This window comes from Electrona antarctica, assembly GCF_951216825.1.
Source record: "Electrona antarctica genome assembly, chromosome: 16".
NCBI classification, from domain to species: Eukaryota; Metazoa; Chordata; class Actinopteri; order Myctophiformes; family Myctophidae; genus Electrona; species Electrona antarctica.
Window position 1 is genome coordinate 21,340,769 of NC_136797.1, and position 27,110 is coordinate 21,367,878.

Below are 27,110 nucleotides of genomic sequence, written 5' to 3' on the forward strand. Positions count from 1 at the left end.
ATTTCACTTCCTTCAATATAAAAAAAAAAGCCTAAATATAGCTCATCAAGCTGGGGTTTTAACTTCGGAAATCTCCCATTGTCTAATCTCATGCCTCTCCGCTTTCTATTGTTACTTAGCATCGAAACATTTTAACCACATGAATCCTATAAGGTCCCATATTCTGGAGCAAACATCCAGCGCAAAATAGCAGACCTATACAAGCTCACAACACGTTACATGCACCGCCATGCGTTGTGAGCTTGTAGATTGGCTGTTTTCACCAAAGACATTTGGTGTAGAGGGAAAAAAGAAGAGGGCTAAGAACAGAGCCCTGCATGGGGGACCCTGGTCAAGTAGGGTTCAAGTGGTGAATGGTAAAATGGTGCATTTCTATAGCGCCTTTATCCAAGGCGCTTTACATAGATTGTGCATCACATTCACCCATTCATACACACAGTCATACACCGATGGCGGAGGACACCATGCAAAGGCACCAACCTGCATAGGGAGCAATTAGGGGTTCAGAGTCTTGCTCAAGCGTACTTGGACACTCATTCTGGGGAGCACGGGATCGAACTGGGAACCTCGCCACTGCATAGAATAGCAGATCTTCAAGCTCACCGTGTGCCTATAATTCCCCAAACTAGGGACGGCCGGTTGGAAGTGGTGAATGAACCGAATGTGAGCAATGGTCCTAATAGTAGTAGTAGTAATGGTAGTAAAGCATGGACCGGTTAGTTTAATTGGCTCCCGCTCCTCTTTGGCTGGCATCCACCGATTGGATGGCGTCAAATGGGGTGGAGCCTGGTGCTCTGTCGTGTCCAGATGGCAAGGTGTGTAGTCGTGCGTTAGCATTTAACACGCATTCCGTAACAAGTGGTGCTGTGTGCGTGCATGCGTGCATGCGTGTGTGGCATCCCAGATAGTACTGGCATACTGAGGGCTTTAATTGGTTCCTTATAGCTTAGTGGATCTCAAACATTGTCACGTCATGGACCCCCAAATTGATACAAGGCTGCGTCGTCGTCCCCATTTGGAAAGATGTTTTGCCAGGGACCCCCATAAGAGAAGATGCTTTTGTTAGATATTTTAGTACATCATTCTGTCTGTACTGTAGGTGAGGAGATAACAGTGCAGAGAGTGAAATCTCTGAGCGTACACATTCTCTTATTGGGCTGAACTTCTAGCCAGGGAAATAATAGTGAAATTAAACTGTTCCTCAGTTTGCCCTGTGGAACCCTCATTGAGAACCAGCTGCCTGCCCTTAATTACCTGAAAGGTTTTCAAACTTTATTTTTTTTATGTCCCAGACCCCCAAATCGACCGGCTAATGCAAGTCAGTGTAGCACAGAATGATTTAGAAATGGGGGACCTATGGTCCCCAATTCTAATCATTCTGTGCTACTAGGGACCCTGATATCTTTATATGCTTGAGGCATTATGATCTAAATTCCATTACATGAGGAATAGATGCTGCATAGTGTGGATAATGAAACATATTGTTAGAATAGTCACTTGAATGTTTTGTTCATACAATAATTTCTAAGTGAACCGAATTATAGTTAAATTGAACAAAGTCGTTTAAGTGGGGACCCTTGAGTCTACTCTAAACCACTCCACTTTGAAAACCACGGCCATATATGTAACATCAGTGGACAGGCACTACTGTGCTGAAACATGTGGGAGTCCTGGTTAGGGGTTTCAATGATCAATGCTGAATCTTATGCAGCAAAACCCATAATGTCAATTTAACCTTGTAAACCCTACAGTATATGCTTTGTTAACCAGTCTCCCCTGCTTGGTCATCTAATTATTTCCCTCTACACACCAAATATCCCTTTGCGAAAACGAATAGCCGATCTACAAGCTCAGAACACGCCACTACTATGCAATGCTATTTCCGTGGACGTTCGCCCCCAGAGTAGAGACACTAGGATTCAAGTGGTTAACAAACAACCCAAAAAAATGGATCCTTGATTTTGCGGCGTAGTGCCATTATTTGGTATTTTTTTAGTTATGTGGGTGGGTGGGTGGTGGCTGGCTGGGTGGGTGGGTGCCTGCCTGGCTGCGTATGAGCACGAAAACAGCATGGTTGTTTTTCGCCACCTGTGCGCAACCTAACACACACACAAACACACACGCACATATTAACTGTATATATGATGATTTCGGGTGTGCCAGTACAGTACAGTACAGTACAGTACAGTACAGTACAGTACAGTACAGTACAGTACAGTACAGTACAGTACAGTACAGTACAGTACAGTACAGTACAGTACAGTAGAGGGACCGGCACACGGTAACTCTGTCATTTCTCAACCATTTCGGGCGCGGGGCGGCTCGCCGGAATCGGGCCGGCACCCTGGGTGCGTTCCTGTGGGTCTGGAACTCCCCCCCCCCCCCCACACCGGGGACCCCCACACGGAGTTGCACCACTTACTTCACACGGGTGTGATTTTTTAATCCCATCATGATTTTTCTTTTTCCATCGCTTACTGATCCTGCTCACCTCTTCAGATGAACATTATATCAAACACCTTCTGATTTCTACCTGTGCGTGTGTGTGTGTGTGTGTTTGTGTTTGTGTCTGCAGGTGCTGCCGGCGAACCCAGAGGAATCGTGGCAGGTGTACAGTTCAGCCCAGGATAGTGAGGGGAGGTGTGTGTGCACCGTGGTGGCCCCCCAGCAGTCCATGTGCTCACGGGACGCCCGCACCAAGCAACTGAGACAACTGCTAGAGAAGGCAATTATCAACACTTATAATATGCTCCACCGTATACTGTCGCTGTCGCACGGAAACCTTATTGTCCTGAGAATAACTATACTGGATCCATTGGAACAGACACGCTCTTGTTAACTGGCCACTGCAATTGGCCCGGGCCAGTTGGTTAAACATTATAAAACACACAGACTTAAACAATTTTGACTTACATTTATGGACAAAATGCAGAGATACAAGCTCAGAACATGTCACAATGGTTAAGCTTGTAGATTGGCAATTCTCGCTACATTTGAATGACACTTGTCTTTTACAGGAAAAACCTAAAAACGTTGAAATATGGAGACGGCATACAAGGTTTCCGCCCGACGACGGCAATGATTATAATAGCTAACCCTTTCAAAGTCGTCGTTCTTGGCCCAGGCAGCAAGAACGCGTGTGTCACACACACGCACGCATGCACGCGCGTCCATGTTTGTATCCTCTCAATCTCTATGCCCATAAGAGAAGAATAGGAGTCAAGTTCTAATGAGCTCCCTGGGAACCAGCTTGCGTCATGGGAAGCCTGCCTGCCTGCCTGCGTTCTCTCTCATACAGTGCCAGCCAACGCACGCGATGATGCAATCCAGCACAATACACCAGGGCTGCTAGACGGAATACACTGCTATTTTAAAAAATCATTCTAGAGATCAATGGCTCTCACCGGTGGGTATTGCAAGTGGGCTTCAATGTAGTGTCACAACGTGTCAATGTAGATTGGCTAGTTGAACTATTCAAAAATGTTTTTCAAAATAGTAAAAAAAGGCAAAGTAGTTTAGGGATAAGGGGTTTAGCGGTGACGAAAATGGAGCCCTAAGAGTTTAATCGTAATATAATGTTTTAACAGAATTCAAAATTTTCCTTGATAGCATTGAAACATGTGTTTTCGTATAGTGATACCAATAAGAACTTAAAGTACACTACATTAGTTCCATTGATCCAACTCAGGACACTTGACCACATCAATTGGTTGATACTTACAATAAACATCTCTGACAGTGACACAGCCCACCTACTGTATCTGACTACTCAAGTTATACAAAGTTGAATTGGGTCATTCAATTATGTTTATGAAACGTTATATTAAAAAAATGTGGTTCAAGATTATTCAATTAATCAAAAAAAGTAGGTAATAGCTGCCGCATTACAAGCCCTAGATCATCTAAATAAATCTAGAATCTGTCCTCTTTTTCTTTTCTTTTTTGCTATTTTTTTTTGTATTTATAATATAAAGGGATAATCTCAAAACAAGCTAGAGTAGATGAGCTGGCTTGTTGCCCCGTCATCACACAAGCAGCCAGGAAACACAACACCGGTCAAATGATCTCTCCTTGAGCAAAAAGGAGACCTGCCAAGTGTACACGGCAAAATATCTGGCTTCACAGTAGAGCTTTCAGATGTTTCTCAACGGTCTTTAACAGCATGCATGCTTATACGATGTGTGTTTAGGGCTCTTGACCAGCAGTTGGCTCTGTGTCAGATTGAGTTTTCTGCACGGATGAGTAAGTCGCTCACAACACTTCTCGCAGCCAATGCTTCATAATGTAAACAACAATGCCAGCGGGAAGCCAAGCCAAAAAAAAAAGAATGTTGCCATGTGGCCTTTTGCTCTCACATTTGATGCTCAGTTAAGTTTAATTTAATTATAAGCCGTGTTGAGTCTGGTACACCCAGTCCAATGAGTCCATTCAATGTGGTCGGTTCCCCGTGTATAGGTACAGAACATGACCCGGTCCATTCAATGTGTCGGGTTACCCCCCGTGTACAGGTGCAGAACATGACCCAGTCCATCCAGGTGCTGGACCAGCGGACCCAGAGGGACCTGCAGTATGTGGAGAAGATGGAGGTCCAGCTCCGCGGCCTGGAGACCAAGTTCAGGCAGGTGGAGGAGAACCACAAGGCCAACATGGCCAAGCAATACAAGGTATGGAGAGAGCCATGCATGATCTGTCTGACCTCCATTCCACCGTGCTGCGTAGCTTAGGGCTGGGCCATATTAGGGATAAAACCGACTATGACAATATGTTTGACCTCGATTTTGATATTGTGATGCGATACCACATTGAGAATCGGAATTGGCTTTATTGTGACATCAACGTTTTACAGGTGTTAAACCGTGGGTGAAATTTGTTTTTGTTGCACGCTCCATTTTTGTTATTTCCAGAAAGTGAGAGAAAGGAAAAAAGAGGAGGGTGGGCGGGGAGCAAGGACTATGATATAATTCTCTTTTAAATGTATCCAAACATTTCAAAAACATCTATAAGCTTATAACGCATTGCCTTGAAGATGTTTGACACGTATTAAGTATAAAATCAGGAAAATACAATATTTTTTTAAATATAAACAGCACGTGGTACAGTAAGATGTTACCGTTTGACCACCAGGATTAATTAATCTATTTATCGCGCATTGCCACGGTTCTTGTTTTCACCAGAAACGTCATTCATTGCGCCGATTTGGAGATACGGCCATTGAAAGCAGCACATAGAGTGCAAGTGGATGCGCGCGCATCTTCAAAATGTCACACTTTACACTGGGATGCTAACGGGAGAGAGCTATCGATACGATCCGATCAAAAGTTTCAAAACATGGATTCAAGAATATAAAGCCTAGAAAACGTAGGCTACGCTGTTGGCGGGCTGCCAGACTAAAGTTAATCTACGCTTTCTACGATTCTGGCGGGCTCCGTGTTAAAGCTAAAAGGATAACACAAAAAGTCCTGTCGTCCTTTGTATTCAATTCATCAATAGAATACATACAATAATACAATATTATTGTGGACATACCGCGATATTACGGTGCACAAAATCACAGACAATGTCTCATATCACGATATCGATTGATATATTGCCCAGCCCTACTCTAGGTGTATCATAGCCCTATGCACAGCCCCACCACACGTGTGTGTGTGTGTGTGTGTGTGTGTGTGTGTGTGTGTGTGTGTGTGTGTGTGTGTGTGTGTGTGTGTGTGTGTGCGCGTGCGTGCTGCCTACAACACTTAACCCATTGTGGGCGGAAACCCCTTTTGGTGTTGAAAAATTAGTGTTGAAAAATAGCAGATCTACAAGCTCATAGCGCACCACCGAGTGGCGCGCTACGAGCTTGTAGGTCTGCTATTTTTTGAAAAATCGAAGAACGACTTACATAGAAACATAGCTTTTTCAGAAAACTGTCAGGATGTAGAAGACATTTTCAGAATCTGATCTCAGGTCAAAATGGGTTTAAACCAAACTCACATGCCAAGTAACCTGTAGTTTATTCAAGGCAGGAGAGTCTTAACTTTAAAGAATCATCATCCCCTTTTGTATTTCTGTACCAGTTCTCCACTACTATGGGAAGTGGAACTGGTGATACCGGTATTATTTAGTGTGGACAAGCATGCATTATTTTTCATCAACTTCCCACTTGATGAAACTTATATTTGGGCTACGCATGCTTATTCCGCAAGACCAATGGAGTGTCTGAATAAACTTAGTGTGTACAGTAATACAAGACAAGTTCGACATACTGAAATCTAGAGTTTTGATCTTAATTGGTTACATAATTACCTACAGTAGTAGCCTAAGTAATGCTAAGACCACCATACCACAATATTGCTTCAGAAGATTTAGCACATCCTTCCTTATGTCATTTGAGTGAGTGAGTGAGTGAATGAATGAATGAATGAATGAATGGACACAAAGATCACACTTATAAATTGTTACTTTCAACATATGTAATTTTACAAAGCCCTCAATTATAGTTTGACTAAACATTGGACAGCAATAGACAGCTCACCGTGTAGCTGCACACATCAACAGCTATCTCAGCTCCATTCATTGTCATCCTCTGTGCATGCCATTGCCTGCATATTAAACTCATATGCCTGAACTATATACTTTGTAATCTATAGGGGTCTTCAACAGGGGACGGGACCCCTAGGGGGTGCTCAGAGACACTGCAGGGGGGGACGCCAAATCTTTGTGTGATAGGGACTTTATTTTACTTTTTTAAATGACATTAACCACTTGAACCCTTGCTCGCATCCCTATTCTTGGGGGGAACAATAGCCGGAAATCTACAAGCTTGTACTGTAGATCGTCTATTTTCGGCAAAGAGGTTAGGCGAACATACAAAGAGCAGACCAAGTAACAAGCCAAAGGTCAAGTGGTTAACTGTCTGAAAGCACACATTTAACATGAATCCAATACGTAGTGGGCGTCCCTGCTTCATCTCCCTCTCTCTGTTAAGGGGTCCTTGGCTTATGAAAAATGTTGAAGACCCCTGATCGATACTATACAACAAGCTCACAACACTTTCTATGACATGCATGCCTACAATTTCATGTATTCAATTGTATGTGTAATATGTGTGTACATGCGTGTGCGTGCGTGCGTGCGTGCGTGCGTGTGTGTGTGTGTGTGTGTGTGCGTGCGTGCGTGCGTGTGTCTGCGTGCGTGCGTGCGTGTCTCTGTTAGACAGGTTAGTAAGATAGCCCCTGTCCAACAGTGTGTCGTATCTTCTTGCTTGCAGGGCTAACTTTAAGACATGTAAAGAGAGAGCCACAGGGAAGAAGAGGCAGGTCATTCCCATTCCCAGGTCCCCCTGACCCGGGCCCACAGTACTGATGAGAGCATTTTGGGTGTCATACACTTTATTTACCTTTAGCACCATTACTTAAGAATAAGAAACCCCACCCCCCTTTTTCCCCCCCAAAACCAACCAACCACTGATCTCTTCCTGCATGTTACTGCTGTCAACGTTTTCCATCTAAAAGCTTTTTTCAAACGTAAATAGATTTAATTCTTTATTATTATTACTATTATTATTATTATTATTATTATTATTATTATTATTATTGACTAATTGTTGTAATTCTTTTTTTATTTTACGTTGGCTTTTGTCTATGCATATTTGGTTACTAAACAATCTACGTTAAAAAGAAAATACAGACGTTAAAAAAAAAAAAAAAAAAAAAAATTGGAGACACTTTGTTGTGTGTGACATGTACAAGCATGTAACCCTTATAATAAGATGTTGCATTTTAAACGATGATGACCAATAAAGAAGCTTTCCCAATTCTTGTCGGTGTGCCGAGTGGCTTGCTTTAAAAATGGCCGGTCGACACCTTTGACGAACGGAGCCAGCCTTGCTCTCTCTTCTCGCCCCAGTAAGCGAGTGGAGAATGCTTACCCAGGGGTTTGTTTGCGCCGACACACATGCACTGTTCACACACACAGAACACACACACACACACACACACACACACACACACACACACACACACACACAGACTGACAGGGGTCTTCATGTACAGTAAGAGTGAGGATAGAGCAGTGTAGTCAGGGCCAGACAGGTGTTTATTTTTTATTTTATTATTATTTTTTGTTTCTGGACAGGGTCTCTCTCTTTGTCGCGCTTGACACTGAACCGAGCCTTATTCTAATCCTTTCAGGCCATAAAGGCGAAAATGGAGGAGCTTAGACCGTTGATACCAGTGTTGGAGGAGTACAAGGCCGATGCCAAATTGGTATTGCAGTTTAAGGACGAGGTCCAGAACTTGACGTCAGTTCTGGGCGAACTTCAGGAGGAGATGGGGGCCTATGACTACGAGGAGCTCCACAGCAGAGTGTCAAATCTCGAGGACAGACTCCGAGCGTGCATGCAAAAATTAGGTAGGCACAGAAAGTTTTGCCCCGGCACACACTTTGAAAACACAAACTCACTCACACATTCACATGAATGGAGGATAAGACTAGAACTAGACTCTCAGGCATTTTCACTAGGCCACACCGTGAAACATTTCAGGAACATTAGATGTGAGTGACTGCTTCACTAAAGCAGTGGTTCTCGACCTTGAGAGGCCCCCAAAATAATCATATTTGAACTGGGGACCTCCCAAAATAATCATATTTGAACTGGGGACCCCCCAAAATAATCATATTTGAACTGGGGACCTCCCAAAATAATCATATTTGAACTGGGGACCCCCAAAAAGAATCATATTTGAACTGGGGACCCCCCAAAATAATCATATTTGAACTGGGGACCCCCAAAATAATCATATTTGAACTAGGGACCTCCCAAAATAATCATATTTGAACTGGGGACCCCCCAAAATAATCATATGTGAACTGGGGACCTCCCAAAATAATCATATTTGAACTGGGGACCCCCAAAAAGAATCATATCTGAACTGGGGACCCCCAAAATAATCATATTTGAACTGGGGACCCCCCAAAATAATCATATTTGAACTGGGGACCACCCCAAAATAATCATATTTAAACTGGGGACCCCCCCCCAAATAATCATATTTGAACTGGGGACCCCCCAAAATAATCATATTTCAACTGGGGACCCCCAAAATAATCATATCTGAACTGGGGACCCCCCAAAATAATCATATTTGAACTGGGGACCCCCAAAATAATCATATTTGAACTGGGGACCCCCCCCCCCTAAAATAATCATATTTGAACTGGGGACACCCCCAAAATAATCATATTTGAACTGGGGACCCCCCAAAATAATCAGATTTGAACTGGGGACCCCCCAAAATAATCATATTTGAACTGGGGACCCCCAAAATAATCATATTTTAACTGGGAACCCACCACTCTGACTAGCTCTGGTCCGTAGTGTTAGAAGGAGTTATAATGCTACGGATCAGAGCTTACTCTGACAAGCACTAAACTAAAATAAAAACTAAACTAAACTAGACTAGCATTTGGAATCGAGTAGAGGCATTACATTTGGTTTGACTCCGTTCCACACATAAATGTCTATGGAGGCGTTGTGAACTTGTAGATCGTCTATTTAAAAAAATATATCCTCTTTCTAATACCATTTGTGACCAGATTTGACTGAGAGACTGCCATCGCGCAAATTCCAGCTTTTCACCAGAGGAGAAAAACTTTTATTTTTATTTTTTATGAGTTTATAGCACAGGCAGACTCTTCACATACTAGAGCATGTCTGAAATAAGTATCAGAGCTGAAATCGACATGTAAATATAAAATAAATGCTTAAACATGTAGCTAGGTGTAATGTTAGAGACCACAGAAGTGAACCTTTCAAGCCTGTTTTCTCAACTCGCTGTTTCTCTGCAAGACATTACTCTATAAGCCATATCTCCAAAACTGGTGGGTCAAACTGAACAACCAATATGTCAATTTGAAGCTATGATTCCCTGCTTTCATATGACGTGAAAAAACGAAAATTCAAAAAAATCCAATGGCAGTCCCTCAGTCAAATTTAGTCACATTTGATAATTTGGCCAATGTTTGACCAGTTTTTATAGTATAGTTTGTTGATTACTTTTGATGCAGTACTGGTCCTTTTATTTTATTTATTTATTTTTATATATATATATTAAAAAAAGGCCTTAAAGGACCACTTCACCACTCTTCATATAATAGGTCCTCACTAATAATCATGAAAAAATGGCGCATTTTTTTCCTACTCGGTCTGTGTCTCATAGGAGGGCTGTGGGCAGTTCAGAAACCGTCTTCCAGTGACATCATCGATGGGGAATACAAGCTAATAGAAACTGCAGGCTTTCTAGTCCTGAAAAGTTGCAATGCGAAAATGGAAGCCATCGTTCTCACGATAATGAAAATCTAAACATTTTTGTAAACAAAATCTTGTTTAAAAAAAATCTGCCTAATGATGATGTCACTGGAAGACTGTTTCTAAACTGCCCACAGCCCTCCTATGAGACAGACTGAGTAGAAAAAAATCATGCCATTTTTTCATGATTATTAGTGAGGACCTATTATATGAAGATAGGTTGAAAAGTGGTGAAGTGGTCCTTTAAAGTCCTTAAAGAAGTCTTAAACTACCCAAACATCTCCCCAGGCCGATCCACAGGTTGAGAACCACTGTACTAGAGCACAAGACTATACTAGAATCTAGACTCTGAGACACTATCATACAATGGAGTATAATTTAGTGAACTATACTCCATAGTATGATGGTGTCCCACGCCATATACTGTATATAGCCTGATCTACAAGCTCACAACAAGTCACGATGAAATGGGTTGTGAGCTTGTAGGTCGGCTATAGGCTATACAAAAATCACACCCGTGTGAACTGAGTGGTGTAAGGTATTATATAGCCTGATCAGCTGTGGTCTGACGTAATGTCTGACGTAATGAAATCACACCTGTGTGAACTGGGTGACCATAGCAACCGTGCTAATTTGTTGAGCACGGACAGACAGACAGACACGTAAACTAACAAAGCCAGTTGTAGGAGTGGTTTACACCACTCAAAAAAAGACAGTGATAGTATGGGTTTGGGTTGCCATGACGTAACTCAATATTCAATAGTTGGTCCCTTGATTCGAAAATAGAAATCATCCAACATTTTAATATGCACCCTAATGATTTAAAAAGATGATTTGGACTGGATCCGCAGATCCGATTCGGTACTTCAAATAGTACAATCTAAAAGAAGTTGACCTTAAAAAAAAGAAGAAGAAGAGTTTTGCAATGTTAACTACATCTTAAATCTGCTTTGTTTGTGTTCATTTATGTGATATAACCGACGTTGAGACCCGCTTCACTGTGCAGTAAGTCAAAAGCACAATAGTTGACTGGTCAAACTTCTCTCTCTGGTCAAGTTTGAATCATCTATTGGATAACATTTGGAGTTACATCACGGCATGGTAACTACCCAAACCTCTAGCAAAGTGTCACTGTACTTTAGGCCTATAATTAAAGGACCACTTCACCACTTTTCAACATCTCTTCATATAATTGGTCCTCACTAATGTTTATGATAAAACACCACCATTTTTTCCTACTCAGTCTGTGTCTCATAGGAGGGCTTTGGGCAGTTCGGACACCCGTCCACCAGTGACATCATCATTAGGCAGATTTGTTTTAAAATATATTTAGATTTGTATTATCGTGAGAACGATGGCTTCAACTTTTGCATTGCCACTTTTCAGGAAAAGAAAGCCTGCCGTTTCTATTAGCTTGGATTCACCATCGATGATATCACTGGTGGACGGGTTTCTGAACTGCCCACAGCCTTCCTATGAGACACAGACTGAGTAGGAAAAAATGGTGGTATTTTATCATGAACATTACTTAGGACCAATTATAGGAAGAGAAGTTGAAAAGTGGTGAAGTGGTCCTTTAACAGCTGTTCTGTTGGCAAATCCATTGACATGCATTTCATGAAATGCATCGAGGGGAGAACGCCTGTTAGCCTGTCATTACACATCTCTTTCACACATCATTATTCTGTGAAAGATTGTGAATTCCAAATTTACACATCGAAGTGATTTCCTGTAATGGAACAGAAGGAGTGGTGATTACAGTATGTGGTGGCATCACCACCATGTCTGACACACGGACACGCACGCACACACGCACGCACACACACAGTCAGATATATGCGTAGGTGCATGTGTGATGGATTCTCAGGTCCGTTTTTAGCCTCTGTCAGATAATCCTCACACCTCAGCCCAATGGTGTTAATATGCCTGAGCTATACTTAGTAGTGATGTGGTGTCGCGCAGTGAAAATAACTGATCTACAAGCTCAAGCGGGCGTCAAGCTGAGGTACATTATAGATAGCAATTTTTTGGTGCACGACAACCGGAACACAACTAATGCGCCACCTTCACACTAAGCAGTGACAAAGCGACAAGGCTTCAAGCCCTTTGAAGACGCTTGTCGATTGACGAGTTACAAAAGCGGGGGGGAAAAAAAGTTTTTTCAAAGAAAAAAAAGTTGAGCTGGCTTCAACTTGTTTCAGTGCTCCAATGACACGGCATCGATAATAATCATAACCTTCTCTCTCAACACAATTCTTGATTTTGGGAGAGAGATTGTGGGTAAAACTAATAGTTGCCCTCAGCCGGTTCAGCCTTTTAACCCAAGCCTTTTATAGCGTCTCTGTCGAATCGAAACCTCGCATGTCCGAAAATGTTACTTTTCAGAATTCAAATTAAAAAATAGCAAAAGTAGCAGATCTGCAAGCTCGAAATGTGGCGCCGCATTTTCAGCTCGCAGATCTGCTAGTTTTGATACTTTTGTGTGACGCTGTTAGTATGATCAAGTAAAAATTAAAATATATATAAATTAAAAAAGTTAAAATATGGATGTAAGAGGTTTCTGCTTAACGGCAAAGACATTTTCTCACTTGCTGCTCCCAGACATGCACGGAGACGCGCTTTAATGACGTGTGGACACTTCAACGGCGACTCTGTGACAGTGTAGCTGACGACGCTTGGTCGTTTTGTGGCTATTGTCTCTTCCAGCGTGAGGAACGCAGCATAAGGACAACTCAGTCTTCACACATGCACACACACCCCTTTCACAGTGACTAAGATCAATAACAAGGCATGAGTATTTTACTCACTGTTGCAAATTGTTCCCTGATGTACTGAAGGCAAGCACAAAGAAACAGTGGAAAAGGGTTTGGTTACAATTATTCTCCCTGTTGATTTGCTGATTTTGTCACTACCGTATAATATAGGCCTATAGGCTACCACTTTCATAAACACACACGTGCACTGCACATAGCCTTAGTGGTGCAGTGCTCATTGCACGGGCGCTGTACCACGGCGTCACGCCAGTCTTTTGAACGAGAGAACGCCACACACCGCACAGGCGAGCACGTGCGTACCCGTGAGAGTGTGTCTATTGCGTATCGATCAAAAACAACCATTCACACCTCTTACCAAAGCTTATAAAAGCTGCAACAGCGTGAATTGACATAGGAATGACCCTGGCTATAGATGCTTGGGTGACTCGCTAAGTACTGTAGTGCTAGCCTGCTAGGCATACTGTCAGATGTTCTGAAGCAGTCCAAAGTTTGGATAATAAATACAACAGTGGCTGATGTAGTCATGAACTAAATGACAGAGTTGACGTCTCCAAGGTAAAAACTAGTCATTTCCTTTCCTACAAACATGTTTCCTACTATTTATGCACTCGTAACCCTAAAATGAACCTCATGCGTACGTTAAATATATATGTGGCGTGCACGTGACGTCGTTGAAATAGCGTCCCACCAGTTAAAAAATCACACCTGTGTGAACTGAGTGGTGCAATTCCCCCCCCCCCCCCCCCCCTCTCTCTCTCTCTCTCTGTCTCTCATTAGCAGGCAACAGTGCAGCACTATCTCCTCTCTCTGTTTCTGGCACAACAGCGCCACTTTTGCCCCTACTGGTACTCATAGTCACACACATAGTCACATAGGTTAACACAGACATTGCTGTTCCTTTTTGAGTGGTTGCACCACTCAAAAAATACCACCACCACAACACTGCATAGTCTGAAATGTATTGAAGTACTGTTAGGAACGCTGCTTGCATAGGTTACGACGAATGGGAATGCATGCCCTTCTGGTCATGCTATACCCATTGTACCCGAGTAGCTAGTGCAGTTACTATTATCATTTATTATCACCCATTATACTTGATGAAGGACAATTAATCTATGACAATGTCATCATCTTGATCACATGGGATTTCCACATATTGGCATACAGTAAAATCGAAACAGCAAACAGACACGGATATTTGGAGATTTTCAGATATCTCTGGACAACCACCGAATCCGAGCTGACTACCCACTCAGTATATCACTCCATCGGGCCCTTTGAAGTCGATCGTCGATGAAATGGTTCTCGAGATTTGTGGGGGAGATAGCCAGATCGATCCGTCCAATATCATTATGTCCGAAGCTGTTACTTTTCAGGATTCAAATTCAAAAACTGCAACGGTAACTTTTACTACTTTTGTGTGACACTGTACTCTGTATGGTCAAGCAAGTTGATTTATGAAGAAAAACAAAGAGTGTGGAAATAAGAGGTTTCTTGCCCGAACAGAAACTGGTATATTCTCCATACTGGTCCACTCTGTGACTGCGACTTTGAACAAAAATCCTTGTTCGTTCGTCCGTGCCTTGCCTTCAATCATAGATCAATGCACACGCCCGTCCCTCTTATCTGGACGCGCTCCTCTGAGGATGAGCGAGAGCAGAGAAGCTGCGGGGGTCCATCCAGAGTGGGTGAGATCAGATGGCACAAAGCAGAGGTCACCCACTGTGAGAGGCCAGCAGCCATTGGCTTTCATCCTCACACTATTCTGTAGATGCTGCATAAAACTCCCCCCCCCCCCCCCCCCCCCCCCCCCCATTCTCACTGGTGTACAAACCCTGGCATAGTAACTCCTGTCATTGAAACGGCCCCTTGTGAAAGTCAGCGACGACTATAGGTCTGCATTGATGGGGCGATAAGAGAAAACAATGCATAAAAGTGTTTTCCAAAGTGGCCCGGCTAGTGAAACAGAGTGCGGACTAGGGCAGTGGTTCTCAAGGTGAGGTCGAGGGGGGTCCCCAGCAAAAGTAGTTAATATAGCAATAAAAAACACTTTATTAGAGTAGATTTGCCTATTCAAAAACAGCCAATCTACAAGCTCACAGCACGCCATTTTATATTATTATATATATATAATATTATTATTATTATCTATCTATCTATATTAAAATTGCCTAGAGGGTCAACCAACAACACTGGTTTGCCATAATCAGAGTAGCCACCGCGTTTTGTGAGTTTAGGGTTAGGTTTAGGCATAACCACTTGTGTGCGGTCCAAATGAACACAGCACAGCGCTCCCTACCCCACTGACAACCAAGCACAAGCCGAGTTTGGAAATGGCCTCCTATGAATACAATATTCGACCACAGGCGCACCATTGCTCCGCCCCCTCTATGTTCCTATAACCCCAGCATGCTAAATGCCCCAAACGTGGCTTTGAATATATATTCTTTCAGAAGACTTTTTTATTTATTTCGACGTCAGGCCTAAATGGATTAAGGGAGGACCTCTAGATAGTTATATCATCAAATATAAATTATCAAACATTACTTCCACAAGGAAATGCATATATTTAAAGGGATAACATTATAGTATATCCCCACTGTCCATAATAATGAATGACCGGAATGGGGATGTCAAAAGCAGAGGCATGGATCCCCCCACAGGCATACAGTCGGGTGCCATTGGTCTTGTCCCTTTTCATTTAGCTGTTCTTTTCCGTATCAGCTCCAGTGGTATGGCCATCCATCAGAGAGAGGCACATGGCAGCTCGCTGGATAAATATCAAATAAATAAATCACCCTGTGAGGCCCCAGCAGAGCGCTGGGATGTGCTCACAGAGGTTGCAGTGGTGGAGCAAGTAATCAAGTAAAAGTAACAATACCACAATGCAGAAACAAACAAACATTTGACATTTTTCATGTATTTTTCAAGCATTGGCATCGAAATACACTTAAGTTGCATCAAGTAAATACTCATAATGAATGAAAGTTTTTCCGACGATTGCAAAAATCTTTTAAAAATAGCCGATCTGCAGGCTCACGCGATGCATCGCATTGCGGCACGTTGTGAGCTTGTATGATGTACGCCCTCCATTTTCGAATAGACAAGGGCTAAATTGGTTAAATAATCTCAAATCTACAATGTAACTTGTAATTGTAGTGGAGTAAAAAACAACAAAAAGCATGACATTTTGAGTTGTCGTGTGGAGTAGAAGCATAAAGAAGTGCTGGAAAATGGACAGAAAAGTGAAGTAAAGTAAAAGTCTGCAGAGAGATGCGGACACATCTAGCTGTCCGGTACACTAAACTACTGACGGATGGGACAGCGGGGACACGAGTCACACCACATGACCACCGCCGGGCCGCCACACACTGTCACACGGCCAATGACACGCTTCTCGCTGCCAAGCACTATTTTAAAACTCCTGCCGCATCGTCCACCCAACAGACAGCACGGTTTCGATCCGTATATATATATATATATATTAAAAAAAAACACACAAACACACAGGGGAGGCTGGGGGTGTACATTTTTTCTTCTTAACCACCTAAAACAACAGGCACTGAGCAGTGCGAGCACAGCCTTCAGAAAACTTCAGCCTCTGCTATACAATACAAAGCAGAGACGCGCCTCCTCAGGACTCGGGAGACTTGGCTCAGATCCGAAACCATTTGATTTGGCGTTAGTTAGGAACCCGTTGCGACCGCATGCCCTTGCTGACACCGACCCCAGGCAGGGTTCGAACCCACAACCTTCCCCATGGAAGGCATATGCTCTAACCACTATTAACTAGGGCGGCCCAGAATACAAAGTACTATATACGATATGAATAATCATCTCATTGTCCCTCAATTTATATCACATCGTACACATATGAGCAGCAAATGTCTAAACAGTGTATTTTTTATTTATTATTATTATTATTAACATAATTGACCCTGCGTGGCAGGCCGTGGGGCTTAAAGGGACACTTCACCCTTTTTGCAAAAATAATATATGTTAATGATGTTTAGAAGATTCAGAACACTTTCCTGGGGGTATTTGTGTGTGTAATATGTGGTTTTAGATATATTAGATTTTAGCAGTGAGCCCCAGTGTCTCTGATGTCATGGACGCACGATTATGAAGGACCTGGCGCCCCAGGCGGCTGCATGCCCCGCTTGCCGCTTGGGCCGCCCCTGGATAGACCCGCCTTACCATGTGTCTGATTGGCTCCCGTGCAGGCATAGTTTTACTTACGTTAGGTTTAGGGTTAGTGTTAGGTTTAGGCATAGTTTTACTAAGGTTAGATTTAGGCATAGTTTTACTAAGGTTAGGTTTAGGGTTAGGTCGAGGCATAGTTGCAAAAACAAGAACTGTCAATCACAGCGACTTCTGGCCAATCACAGCGGGGCTTTCCTTGAACTGCGATGAGATCCATAATAACGCGTCATGGACACTGGGCTCACTTACTTCCTGGACTATAATTCCCATAATGCTTTGGTGCATTGCTCCTTCTTGTGGATAGGGGAGGGCTGTAGTAGGAAGTAAGTGAGCCCAGTGTCCATGACATCAGAGACACTGGTTCTCACTGCTAAAATCTAAAATATCTAAAACCACATATTACACACAAAGACCCCCAGGAAAGTGTTCTAAATCTTCTAAATATCATTAACATATATTATATTTGTTAACGTTGTGCCTGGCTACTTTTGAATTTGAATTCTGTTAAAGTCACAGTTTTGCAGGGTTTCCACCCGACAGAGACGATATCCCATGAACATGAATGAACAGAGATGGGGATATCAAAAGCAGATGTACAGACACACGCACGCGCGCACGCTCGTCACAGTGGGACGTGGCTGTCATGATGAAACGGATGTGGGGCATCCACTTTAAATATTTCTTTATTTTATTTCTTTATTTTATATACTTCATGTACAGGGCTGTCACGATGATGACATTTTACTTGACGATTAATTGTCACTCAAGTAATTGGGATTTACAATTTAAATGCGTTTCTGTCGTTGAACATTGGAACATTATGAATAGTAATCACATTTCGTCATATGACCAATAACGTTATACTTAAAGAAGACAACAAAAAACTATAGTGGAAATAGACGATCTCCGGCTCCTTCCACTATAGTTCGGAAAATGTCTTAAATACATGAAAACATTTTCAACATGGAAATTATCACGACGATTACGTAATAGTTGTGATAGGCCAACAGACTGGTTTCGGGTGGAAGCATTAGACAAATTGTCTCAAGAGACTACAGTATGTATACTGTACTGTACATTAGGCCAACAGGGAAGGGCTGATGGTGATGCTTTAGGATTTCATTCATTACATTTCAACCCGAGTATACATTAGACTTCTTTCCATTTGCCATGCATTCTGGATACATTCCCAGCCATATTCAGGCCAATAGGGGATTAGAGTAGACCACCAACCCAACCCATGGGGGGGGGGGGGGGGGGGTCTCGTCTAAAGATAGAGCGTGTGATTAAGAGGGCAGGAAAAAAATAAATAAATCAATGGCCATGTGGATTACTACTAGTGTGTAATCCCACCGAGGGTTACGTAAGGGTCTCTCAACCCCCCCGCCACTAGAGATAGTCAAAATATACACGTGACGGGATGTTTGTCTCTCTGCCGCAGCCGAGGTGTGATGTGCGCACACACACCCACACACACACACACACACACACACATGGAACATATGATGCACATGGGAGTTTACATGCACAGTGCACACATGCTGTACACATGCTCACGCAGTGTATTTCTCATCAATGAACGCCGACCCGTTTATTATCACTCTTATTACATGGCTACTTAATGAATACATTAATACATTGACCCACAAGTAACAACAAAACGAGGTATTTCCTTGCTTAGGGTAATGAAAGTATTCCATCGGTGTTGTGCTGGCCGTCTATATACCAGCGCAACATGGTCGCCTCGGAAAAACAAGGAAGTGTTGATCAAATAGAATACATTTTCGGTTACGGCATCGTCCCACTTCTCGCTTCAAATGTTCTCGGAAACATTCTTTGTGAGAGCAACGTTTAGTTGTGAATGACATTGTGCGTTTGTTTGCACTGTCGAACAGAAGGGTGACAGAAGGGTCTGAATGTCCCCGACCGGCGCTGGTGGTCATTTTGTTGCGCAATCGTCGTCGTGTATTGGCTGCATGCTTGCCTCTCGCGGCAATGACCATTTCGGCTATACGTGCAGTAACTGCACTTGCTCTCAGTCTTAACTGGAGAAAGGTTCCAGACAAGCTAATACACAACAAATCATCGTTCCTTGTATGCTGGCTGTAGGTGTGAAAGCTGCAGATGCCCGCGGGGCTCCGGCTCAAGTGCTGCTATGAGCGAAACACGCTCCATTCCCATTGAAATGCATTGGCAGAAAAGTGCGGTGTGACCGTGCCCTTAAGACAGACGTTGACTAGATCAGGGGTTCTCAACGTTTTTGTCTGGGCGGGGGCCCAAAATAATTTGGCGGCCCCCCGGGGGGTCTCGACCCACAGGTTGAGAACCCCTGGACTAGATGAGAAAGCAAAATTGGTATTGCAGCGCTGGCCCAAACACATGAACGCGCTGGTCCGTTGACTATCATTGCGCACGTTCACGATGACACGTGAACGCCGTTTCATACGTGAACGCACGTGAACGCGTGCAATGACAGTCAACGGCAGCGCGTTCATGTGTTTGGACCCAATCCATCCCAGAATGCACTCTGTTCCTACCCGGAAGGAAGAGTGAAATCGCCTCATGCACTTTTGAGCAACTTAATGCAAGTTGATGGGAGGAGGAATCCGGTGCCGTCTCTATTCATATATACTCTAAGGTTTTACCGAGTATACTAATGAAGGCTCTGTTCCATAGGCAGAGTCAGGGTACGTGCTGCTATTGTGCATGTTGGCTCACTGGAAACACTCTGCTATGCACCAGTGGGTCTCAAAGTGTCCTTGAGTGGGTCCCTTGGCCTTAGTGGGCCCTTAGGGAATTAGTGCCCTAGGCCGCGTCCCACGGGGCCGCCCTTCCCGACTCGCGCAATTTCCTTCTCACAGAACGGGACACAAAACGAACCAGCAATGATGCCCATGCCATACAGATCCATACATTATTAGGCTATCTTAACCCATTTTGGGTTAAGATAGCCCTATTGAAAAATAGCAGACCTACAAGCTCGTAGCGCGCTACGAGCTATTTTTGAAAAATCGTGAAAATATTTATTTCAGAAAACTGGAGGATTTAGAAGAATTTAGCAGAATTCTTCTAAAAAAACGTAGCCTGGTACCGAGGCTACGTTTGTGCCCCCTCTTCTAACTGCCGCCTTAGGCAATCTGCCGCCCTAGGCCATTGCCTCTGTGGCCTATATATATATCCACAAGGACCCCCGTGGTTCCCCAGACCCCACTTTGACTACCAGTGCAATAGATAAGCTACAGCTGCTCTCCTCCCACCCACCCACCCCCGTTATTTGGCGAAGAATAAACGGGCTTTAGTGCGAGAACAGAGGACGAAAAACAAAACAAAGAGAACAAAATATTTTGGCGATGATAAATCAAGGGTGTAATGGATCTGGAATACGTTAACTGTGGGACAATGATTGAAAATGGTGGCGATTATCAGATCCCTCTGTGTGAATGAGCACGCCCGAAAACTAATTACTTTCTCTGGATGATGTACACTAATCAGGGGCCATCTAATTGATCTTCGCCCAAACACAGTGAACAATGGAGACAGTGGCTCGCATCCAGATGAATGGCAGCGCTTGGAGAAGTCGGTGCAAAGTGTTGTTGCACAGCGGAAAATCACACAAGAGCGATGTTATTGTCTGTGTGCTTTTAATAAATGTGTCTCACCAGCTCTCAGCCATGGGAGATAACGAGATTAGTTTGGTCAAATTCACATTAACACCTCCAATTAACAGTAATTAAGACTATTCCGGCTTAGACTGAGCACAGAGGAGCAGTTATTAGAAGTCCATTATTTCTCTCTCTCTCTCTCTCTCTCTCTCTCTCTCTCTCTCTCTCTCTCTCTCTCTCTCTCTCTCTCTCTCTCTCTCTCTCTCTCTCTCTCTCTCTCTCTCTCTCTCTCTCTCTCTCTCTCTCTCTCTCTCTCTCTCCCCCTCTCACATGCACACTAAGATTAGAAAGCATCTATGGTGTCAAACAGGTCAATTACCCATGTTGTCTTGTGGATTATGGGCAGCACTTAACCTTAACCTCACAAATACGATGCCTAACCCTAACCTTAACCCTAACCCTAACCTCACAGAATAATGAATGAATAGTTTATTTTTCAGGAGACATTACAAATTAAACAGTACTTTTAAGGTGATCGAAAAGGCATAGGCGGAAGCTTATAGCTTATTAGTGCCTATCCTTATCACAATGTACGTATTCCAAGATACTAATGTGAATATACATAACAACATATAAACAAAAACAAACAAAAAACATTACAAAAGAGAACAGAACTAAAAAGAAACATTTACAACGTAAAAACAGAGAACAGGACAAAACATTAAAAACTGAAAACAACAGACAACGAGAAACAAGGATAATGACCTCAAAACCACGCCCATCGGGTAGAATGGTCCGGGAAAGAGTGAATCTCGGTCAACCACTTCAACTTAATTGTCACATGTCACACATTTACAGGTCATAAAGAGCGGGTGAAATTATTTTCCGTTCAAGCACCAAAACTTTGCAGTCATAAAATACAGTCACAAGAATCAAGAGGAGAACAAAAGAAAACAGAGTCGGATAACAGGGCACAATGTCAAAATGTACACACAGGACATCGCAGTCTCTTGCAGAGGATGGTGAAGGACCCTAGAGGGTGTTGACACCCCTTAGCAGCAGATATAGAACCACTGTCTCTTGTGCAAGTGAGCAGTGTTGGGCAGTAACAACTTACTTTTAATATATTACTGTAATAGTATTATTTACCCAGTACGAGTAGTGTAAGGCATTACTTGAACAAAAACAGAAATATTGTATTACATATTGTACGCATTACATATTACTCGGGATTTGTTGGCTGCCTTTTGAAAACATTTTGTTTAAAAGGTCAAGAGAGATTGCTGCTTTATTGTATAGCCTTTTTAGCTGATTGGTGACTCTTTCGGAAATAAAATTGGATTCAGTTCTAAAAGGAGCTAAACAGATTGTGTTGTTGTACACAATCTGTTGTACACAATCTGGTTTATTAAGTTAATAACAAACTACAAAATGCTTTAATGTACCGGTAAGTTCATTAATACACATACTGTAGTTATAGTCATACTTCATTGTACAACGAAGTTGCACGCCGAAAAATAAATCTAGTAGCTCACAGTTCGGCGATGTGACATGTTATGAGCTTGTAGATCAGCGGCAGTGAGAGGAATGCGCCGGTGAAACGTTACGTTACTCGATGATCTATTTTATCCCCTTTATTCTGACCTTGTTTATGGTGAGAAGCCTACTTGTTGTATTTCACACAACAAGTAGGCCTACTAATAAATCCCATTTTGGCGAGCTGAAAGGGCTCTAGCACTGTGCACTAAACACTCAAACACCAACTTTATACACTTGATGCAGATCTAATATGTAGGCCATCACAATCAAAATGGCGCCGGTAGGCGTGACAGCCTACCGTGACGTCAGCCTTGCAATCCCTATTCTGGTGTTATCGTGTTTGTTTCTGTATCTCCCTTTTCCTCACAGCATGTGGCAAACTTACGAATATCAGTGAACCCATCACCATCAAGACCTCTGGATCTCGATTTGGTTCATGGATGACGGACCCCCTGGCCCCCGAGGGAGATACGAGGGTAAGTAGTACCCCCGTGATTTACCTCTGCGTGCCGTCTGATTTCGTTTAGAAGGTCCAAGCATCTGCTGCCTCGGTCGAATGACTCTGCTTTCATTACTGAACACATTAAAATGCTAATGCACAATAATAAATCTGTATGGCTCATGGAAGAGCCAGCCTTGGCCCACAGTGAGTAATACAAGGAAGGCTGCCACCAGCAGAGAGGGCTTTGGATGTTAAACAACCGAAACATGACCGCATTTATATGGTCAACGCATGTTGTGCACACGCCTCACATGTTGTGTACACGCCTCACATTCCTTAGGTCTAGGCAATCAAATCTATTAAACTTCTATATTCCTGGGTATGCGTGTGACATCATCACCAAACCAGGAAGGTATGCAGGAATGCCTACTGAGTGGCAAAAAACTACTTTCTGGCCTTGACAGCCCATACATCCAACAGAAAAGTCCTATCTGATTGCATTAAACGACATTAAACAATGTTAAACTCACTTTGCCTGTTGCTTTGCCACTCGATTTGCCACTCGATGGGCCATTCACTTTAAGCATGCGCATACCCTCTATTGGTATCATAATCTGTTTTTTTTTTTGTTTTTACTAAAGAGCTTGAGAGAGACCCCTGTCACGGAATAAGGCTCTCTATAGCAACAACATGAATAGCGATTACTATAAGACTAAAGAGCTATTTACACTTAAGTAAGGGATAATGTATGGCCATTGTTTATAGATAAATCACCGACAGTCTGATTAACCACAGACGCGTAGCGGAGGTGGTCAATCGGCCCGAAGGTGATGTAGATACACAATGACCACTCAGCCATACATTATCCCGCTAATTACACGGCTACTTAATACAAAAATGTATAAATTGACCCAAAACACAACAAAACGAGGTATTGCCTTGCTTGGTAATGAAAGTCTTCCATAAGTGTCGCGCTGGCCGACGTCTGCCCAGCTGCAGCCACAGTCGGAAAACAAGGAAGTGAGTTGATCAAATAGAATCCACTTTCCGGTATACTGCTTCGTCTATTTCTCGCTCAAATGTTTTCAAAAACTTTTTTGAGAGCAATGTTTAGCTGTAAATGGCATCGTGTGTGTGTTTACGTGGCTGGAAACAGCAGTAAATCAGCGAGGCGCAGCAGGTGCTCTGAGGGTTTGATTATAGGCATCGTTCTGTTATAGAGCGGAGCGGTCATTATCCAGAAATAACAGAACCGCTGAATTTGGCGATTGACCAATCAGAATCAAGCATTCAACCAAGCCGTGCAATAATCACCTTTAATCAACCCATCCACTGTGACGCGTTTGGTCCATATACAGTTGGAGGCCATCGATATTGTCCTTTTCTTTTTGCTGAGGTTTGCGTGATCTGCGCAAAAGGACAGTTAACCCATTTTGGGACGGGAACCCCTTTTGGTGTTTTAAACATTATGTTATAATTTAGCTATTGAAAAATAGCAGATCTACAAGGTCATAGCGCGCTACGAGCTTGTAGGTCTGCTATTTTTGAAAAATCGTGAAAATATTTATTTCAGAAAACTGGAGGATTTAGAAGGATTTTTTTTTAATTTTGAGGTCAGGCCTAAATGGGTCAAATGATAAGGGACAATATCGGTGGCACCCAACTGTATGAAGTGAGATGGAGGAAATAGCTGAACCTGCAACAGTTTGGCTGCTGGTAGTGCGATGTCAGCCCGTCCCTGCAGGGTGCCAGAAGGGGGTGGCGTGGGGGGGGCATTAGGTTGGTGTTTCGAGGGAAGCTCAGCCAGGCTAGGCCTTTTATCTGGAATGATGGGCATTGCCCCTGTGGGGCGAGACCCATCCCACCCTGCAGGCTGTCATCCTGTGGCGTTTCTGCAGTCATAAACAGCCTAGATCTCAGTTTGAGGCTGCTCCTCCCGGAGATGCCAGCTCTGACTTAATTAGGTAACTTGTTGACAGCCTGATTTGATTTAGATTGCAGGGTTATTACGGGTGATCTGCATACATAATTTAGATGTTCGGGAAGGTATGCTGAGGACAGATTTTTACCTCTGCGGTATACTGTAGCTGTATGTTGCTGTTTTTACAGTTAAACTGTGGTTCTCAAACATGTTGTTCGTGTCAAATTGCTGTTGTATTTGAAAAGATTCCGACCCCCATAAAACAAGACTTGTGTTCCTATTTCAAGATAGGAGGACCACTTCACCACTTTTCTTCATAATAGGTCCTCACTAATAATCATGAAAAAATGGTGCCATTTTTTTCTACTTGGTCTGTGTCTCATAGGAGGGCTGTGGGCAGTTCAGAAACCGTCCTCCAGTCTCATCCGTCTCATCGATGGGGAATACAAGCTAATAGAAACTGCAGGCTTTCTAGTCCTGAAAAGTTGCAATGCGAAAATGGAAGCCATCGTTCTCATGATAATGAAAATCTAAACATTTTTGTAAAAAAAATCTGCCTAATGATGTCGTCACTGGAGGACGGTTTCTAAACTGAAAAAAATCGTGCCATTTTATCATGATTATTAGTGAGGACCTATTATATGAAGATAGGTTGAAAAGTGGTGAAGTAGTCCTTTAAATGTTTTTCAAAATGTACATTTTATTTACATTTTTTCAAATAGATTGTCCCACAAAACGTTGTGAGCTTGTAAATACACTATTTTCGAACAGCCAAAATGTACGGTTTGGGGGACCCACGGAACTCCACAAGGACCACTGTGGGTCCCCGGACCGCATTTTTGAGAATCACTGCAGCGAAAACACCCTGCTTGATTCTCTCTCTCTCTCTCTCTCTCCTCGTTCCACCAGGTGTGGTACATGGACGGCTACCACAACAACCGCTTTGTGCGCGAGTACAAGTCCATGCAGGACTTCATGGCGACGGACAACTTCACGTCGCACCGCCTGCCCCACCCGTGGTCCGGCACGGGCCAGGTGGTCTACAACGGCTCCATCTACTTCAACAAGTTCCAGAGCCACGTCATCATCAAGTTCGACTTCCGCACCTCCTCCATCAGCAAGTCGCGGCAGCTCGACTACGCCGGCTTCAACAACGCCTACCACTACGCGTGGGGCGGCCACTCCGACATCGACCTGATGGTGGACGAGGGCGGCCTGTGGGCCGTGTACGCCACCAACCAGAACGCCGGCAACATCGTCATCAGCAAGCTGAACCCCGGCTCGCTGCAGATCGTCAAGAGCTGGACCACCAACCACCCGAAGAGGAGCGCCGGCGAGTCCTTCATGATCTGCGGCACGCTCTACGTCACCAACGGCTACTCCGGCGGCACCAAGGTCTACTACGCCTACTCCACCAACTCCTCCACCTACGAGTACATCGACATCGCCTTCCAGAACAAGTACTCGCACATCTCCATGCTGGACTACAACCCGCGCGACCGCGCCCTCTACGCCTGGAACAACGGCCACCAGGTGCTCTACAATGTCACGCTGTTCCACGTCATCCGCTCCGAGGAACTGTAACCCTGCACGGGGGCCGAGCGGAGGAGTAGACGCGGATACACTGTACGCACATATCGTTTGTGTGTAGAGAGAGCTCCCTATATACGAAAAATATAACTGGAATTTAAAAAAAAAGACTTTGTCGGTTAAGACCATCCTATTTACTATATCATATGACTTCTTACGGAGAGACTGCATTCAAAATGGATGCAAAGTGGACTGAATGTGCATAGAGTTTACTTTATATCAATTATTTAACGTTTATTTAAGAAAAATAAAGCTTACGTTGTTTGCTGTATAGAAGATGATTGTAATACAAATTAGGTAGGCCGTATTGGATATAAGAAAGATAGATGCCAAAAAAAGAATCATCATCACGCCTTTTTTATATTGGGGGAAAAAAAGAAAAAAAAATAGAAGATTGTTCCTGGTGATCTGGGTCTCTGGGCAAGTAATCCTTCCACCTCACCTTTCTTTTGGCCAAGGGGGGGTCCTGTACTACTGGACAAAGACTGTGTTAGTGATGATGAACTATTTGCCAATGTGGACCCCCTCTCCCCTCCCCCAGGCCACCATGGGGCCCAGACATGAGGTGAGGGGTGGTGGGAGCTCCGGACCCCCTCCCCTCCCCCAGACGCCCATGGGACAGACATGAGGTGAGGGGTGGTGGGATCTCCAGCCAGATATCCTGAGAACCTATATGACGGGCAGTCTGTCTCACCTATCGTTTTTATCAGTACAGTAGCAAAAATCAAATATCTACAGTATGAAGAGA

General features: G+C 43.5%; 1 protein-coding gene across 2 annotated transcripts in view; it reads left to right on the top strand.

Moving 5' to 3' along the window:
- The window catches only part of olfm1b (olfactomedin 1b), a 49,604-nt gene extending 22,725 nt beyond the window's left edge, over positions 1-26,879 (top strand). For both annotated transcript variants that reach the window (XM_079523831.1, XM_079523830.1), the window contains exons 2-6: positions 2,576-2,725; positions 4,509-4,664; positions 8,175-8,394; positions 22,779-22,885; positions 25,682-26,879. In XM_079523831.1, coding sequence (XP_079379957.1) covers positions 2,576-2,725; positions 4,509-4,664; positions 8,175-8,394; positions 22,779-22,885; positions 25,682-26,356 — 1,308 coding nt within the window. In that variant the 3' untranslated portion in view covers positions 26,357-26,879. The remainder of the gene's footprint in view (positions 1-2,575; positions 2,726-4,508; positions 4,665-8,174; positions 8,395-22,778; positions 22,886-25,681) is intronic.
- The last annotated feature ends 231 nt before the right edge of the window (positions 26,880-27,110 follow it).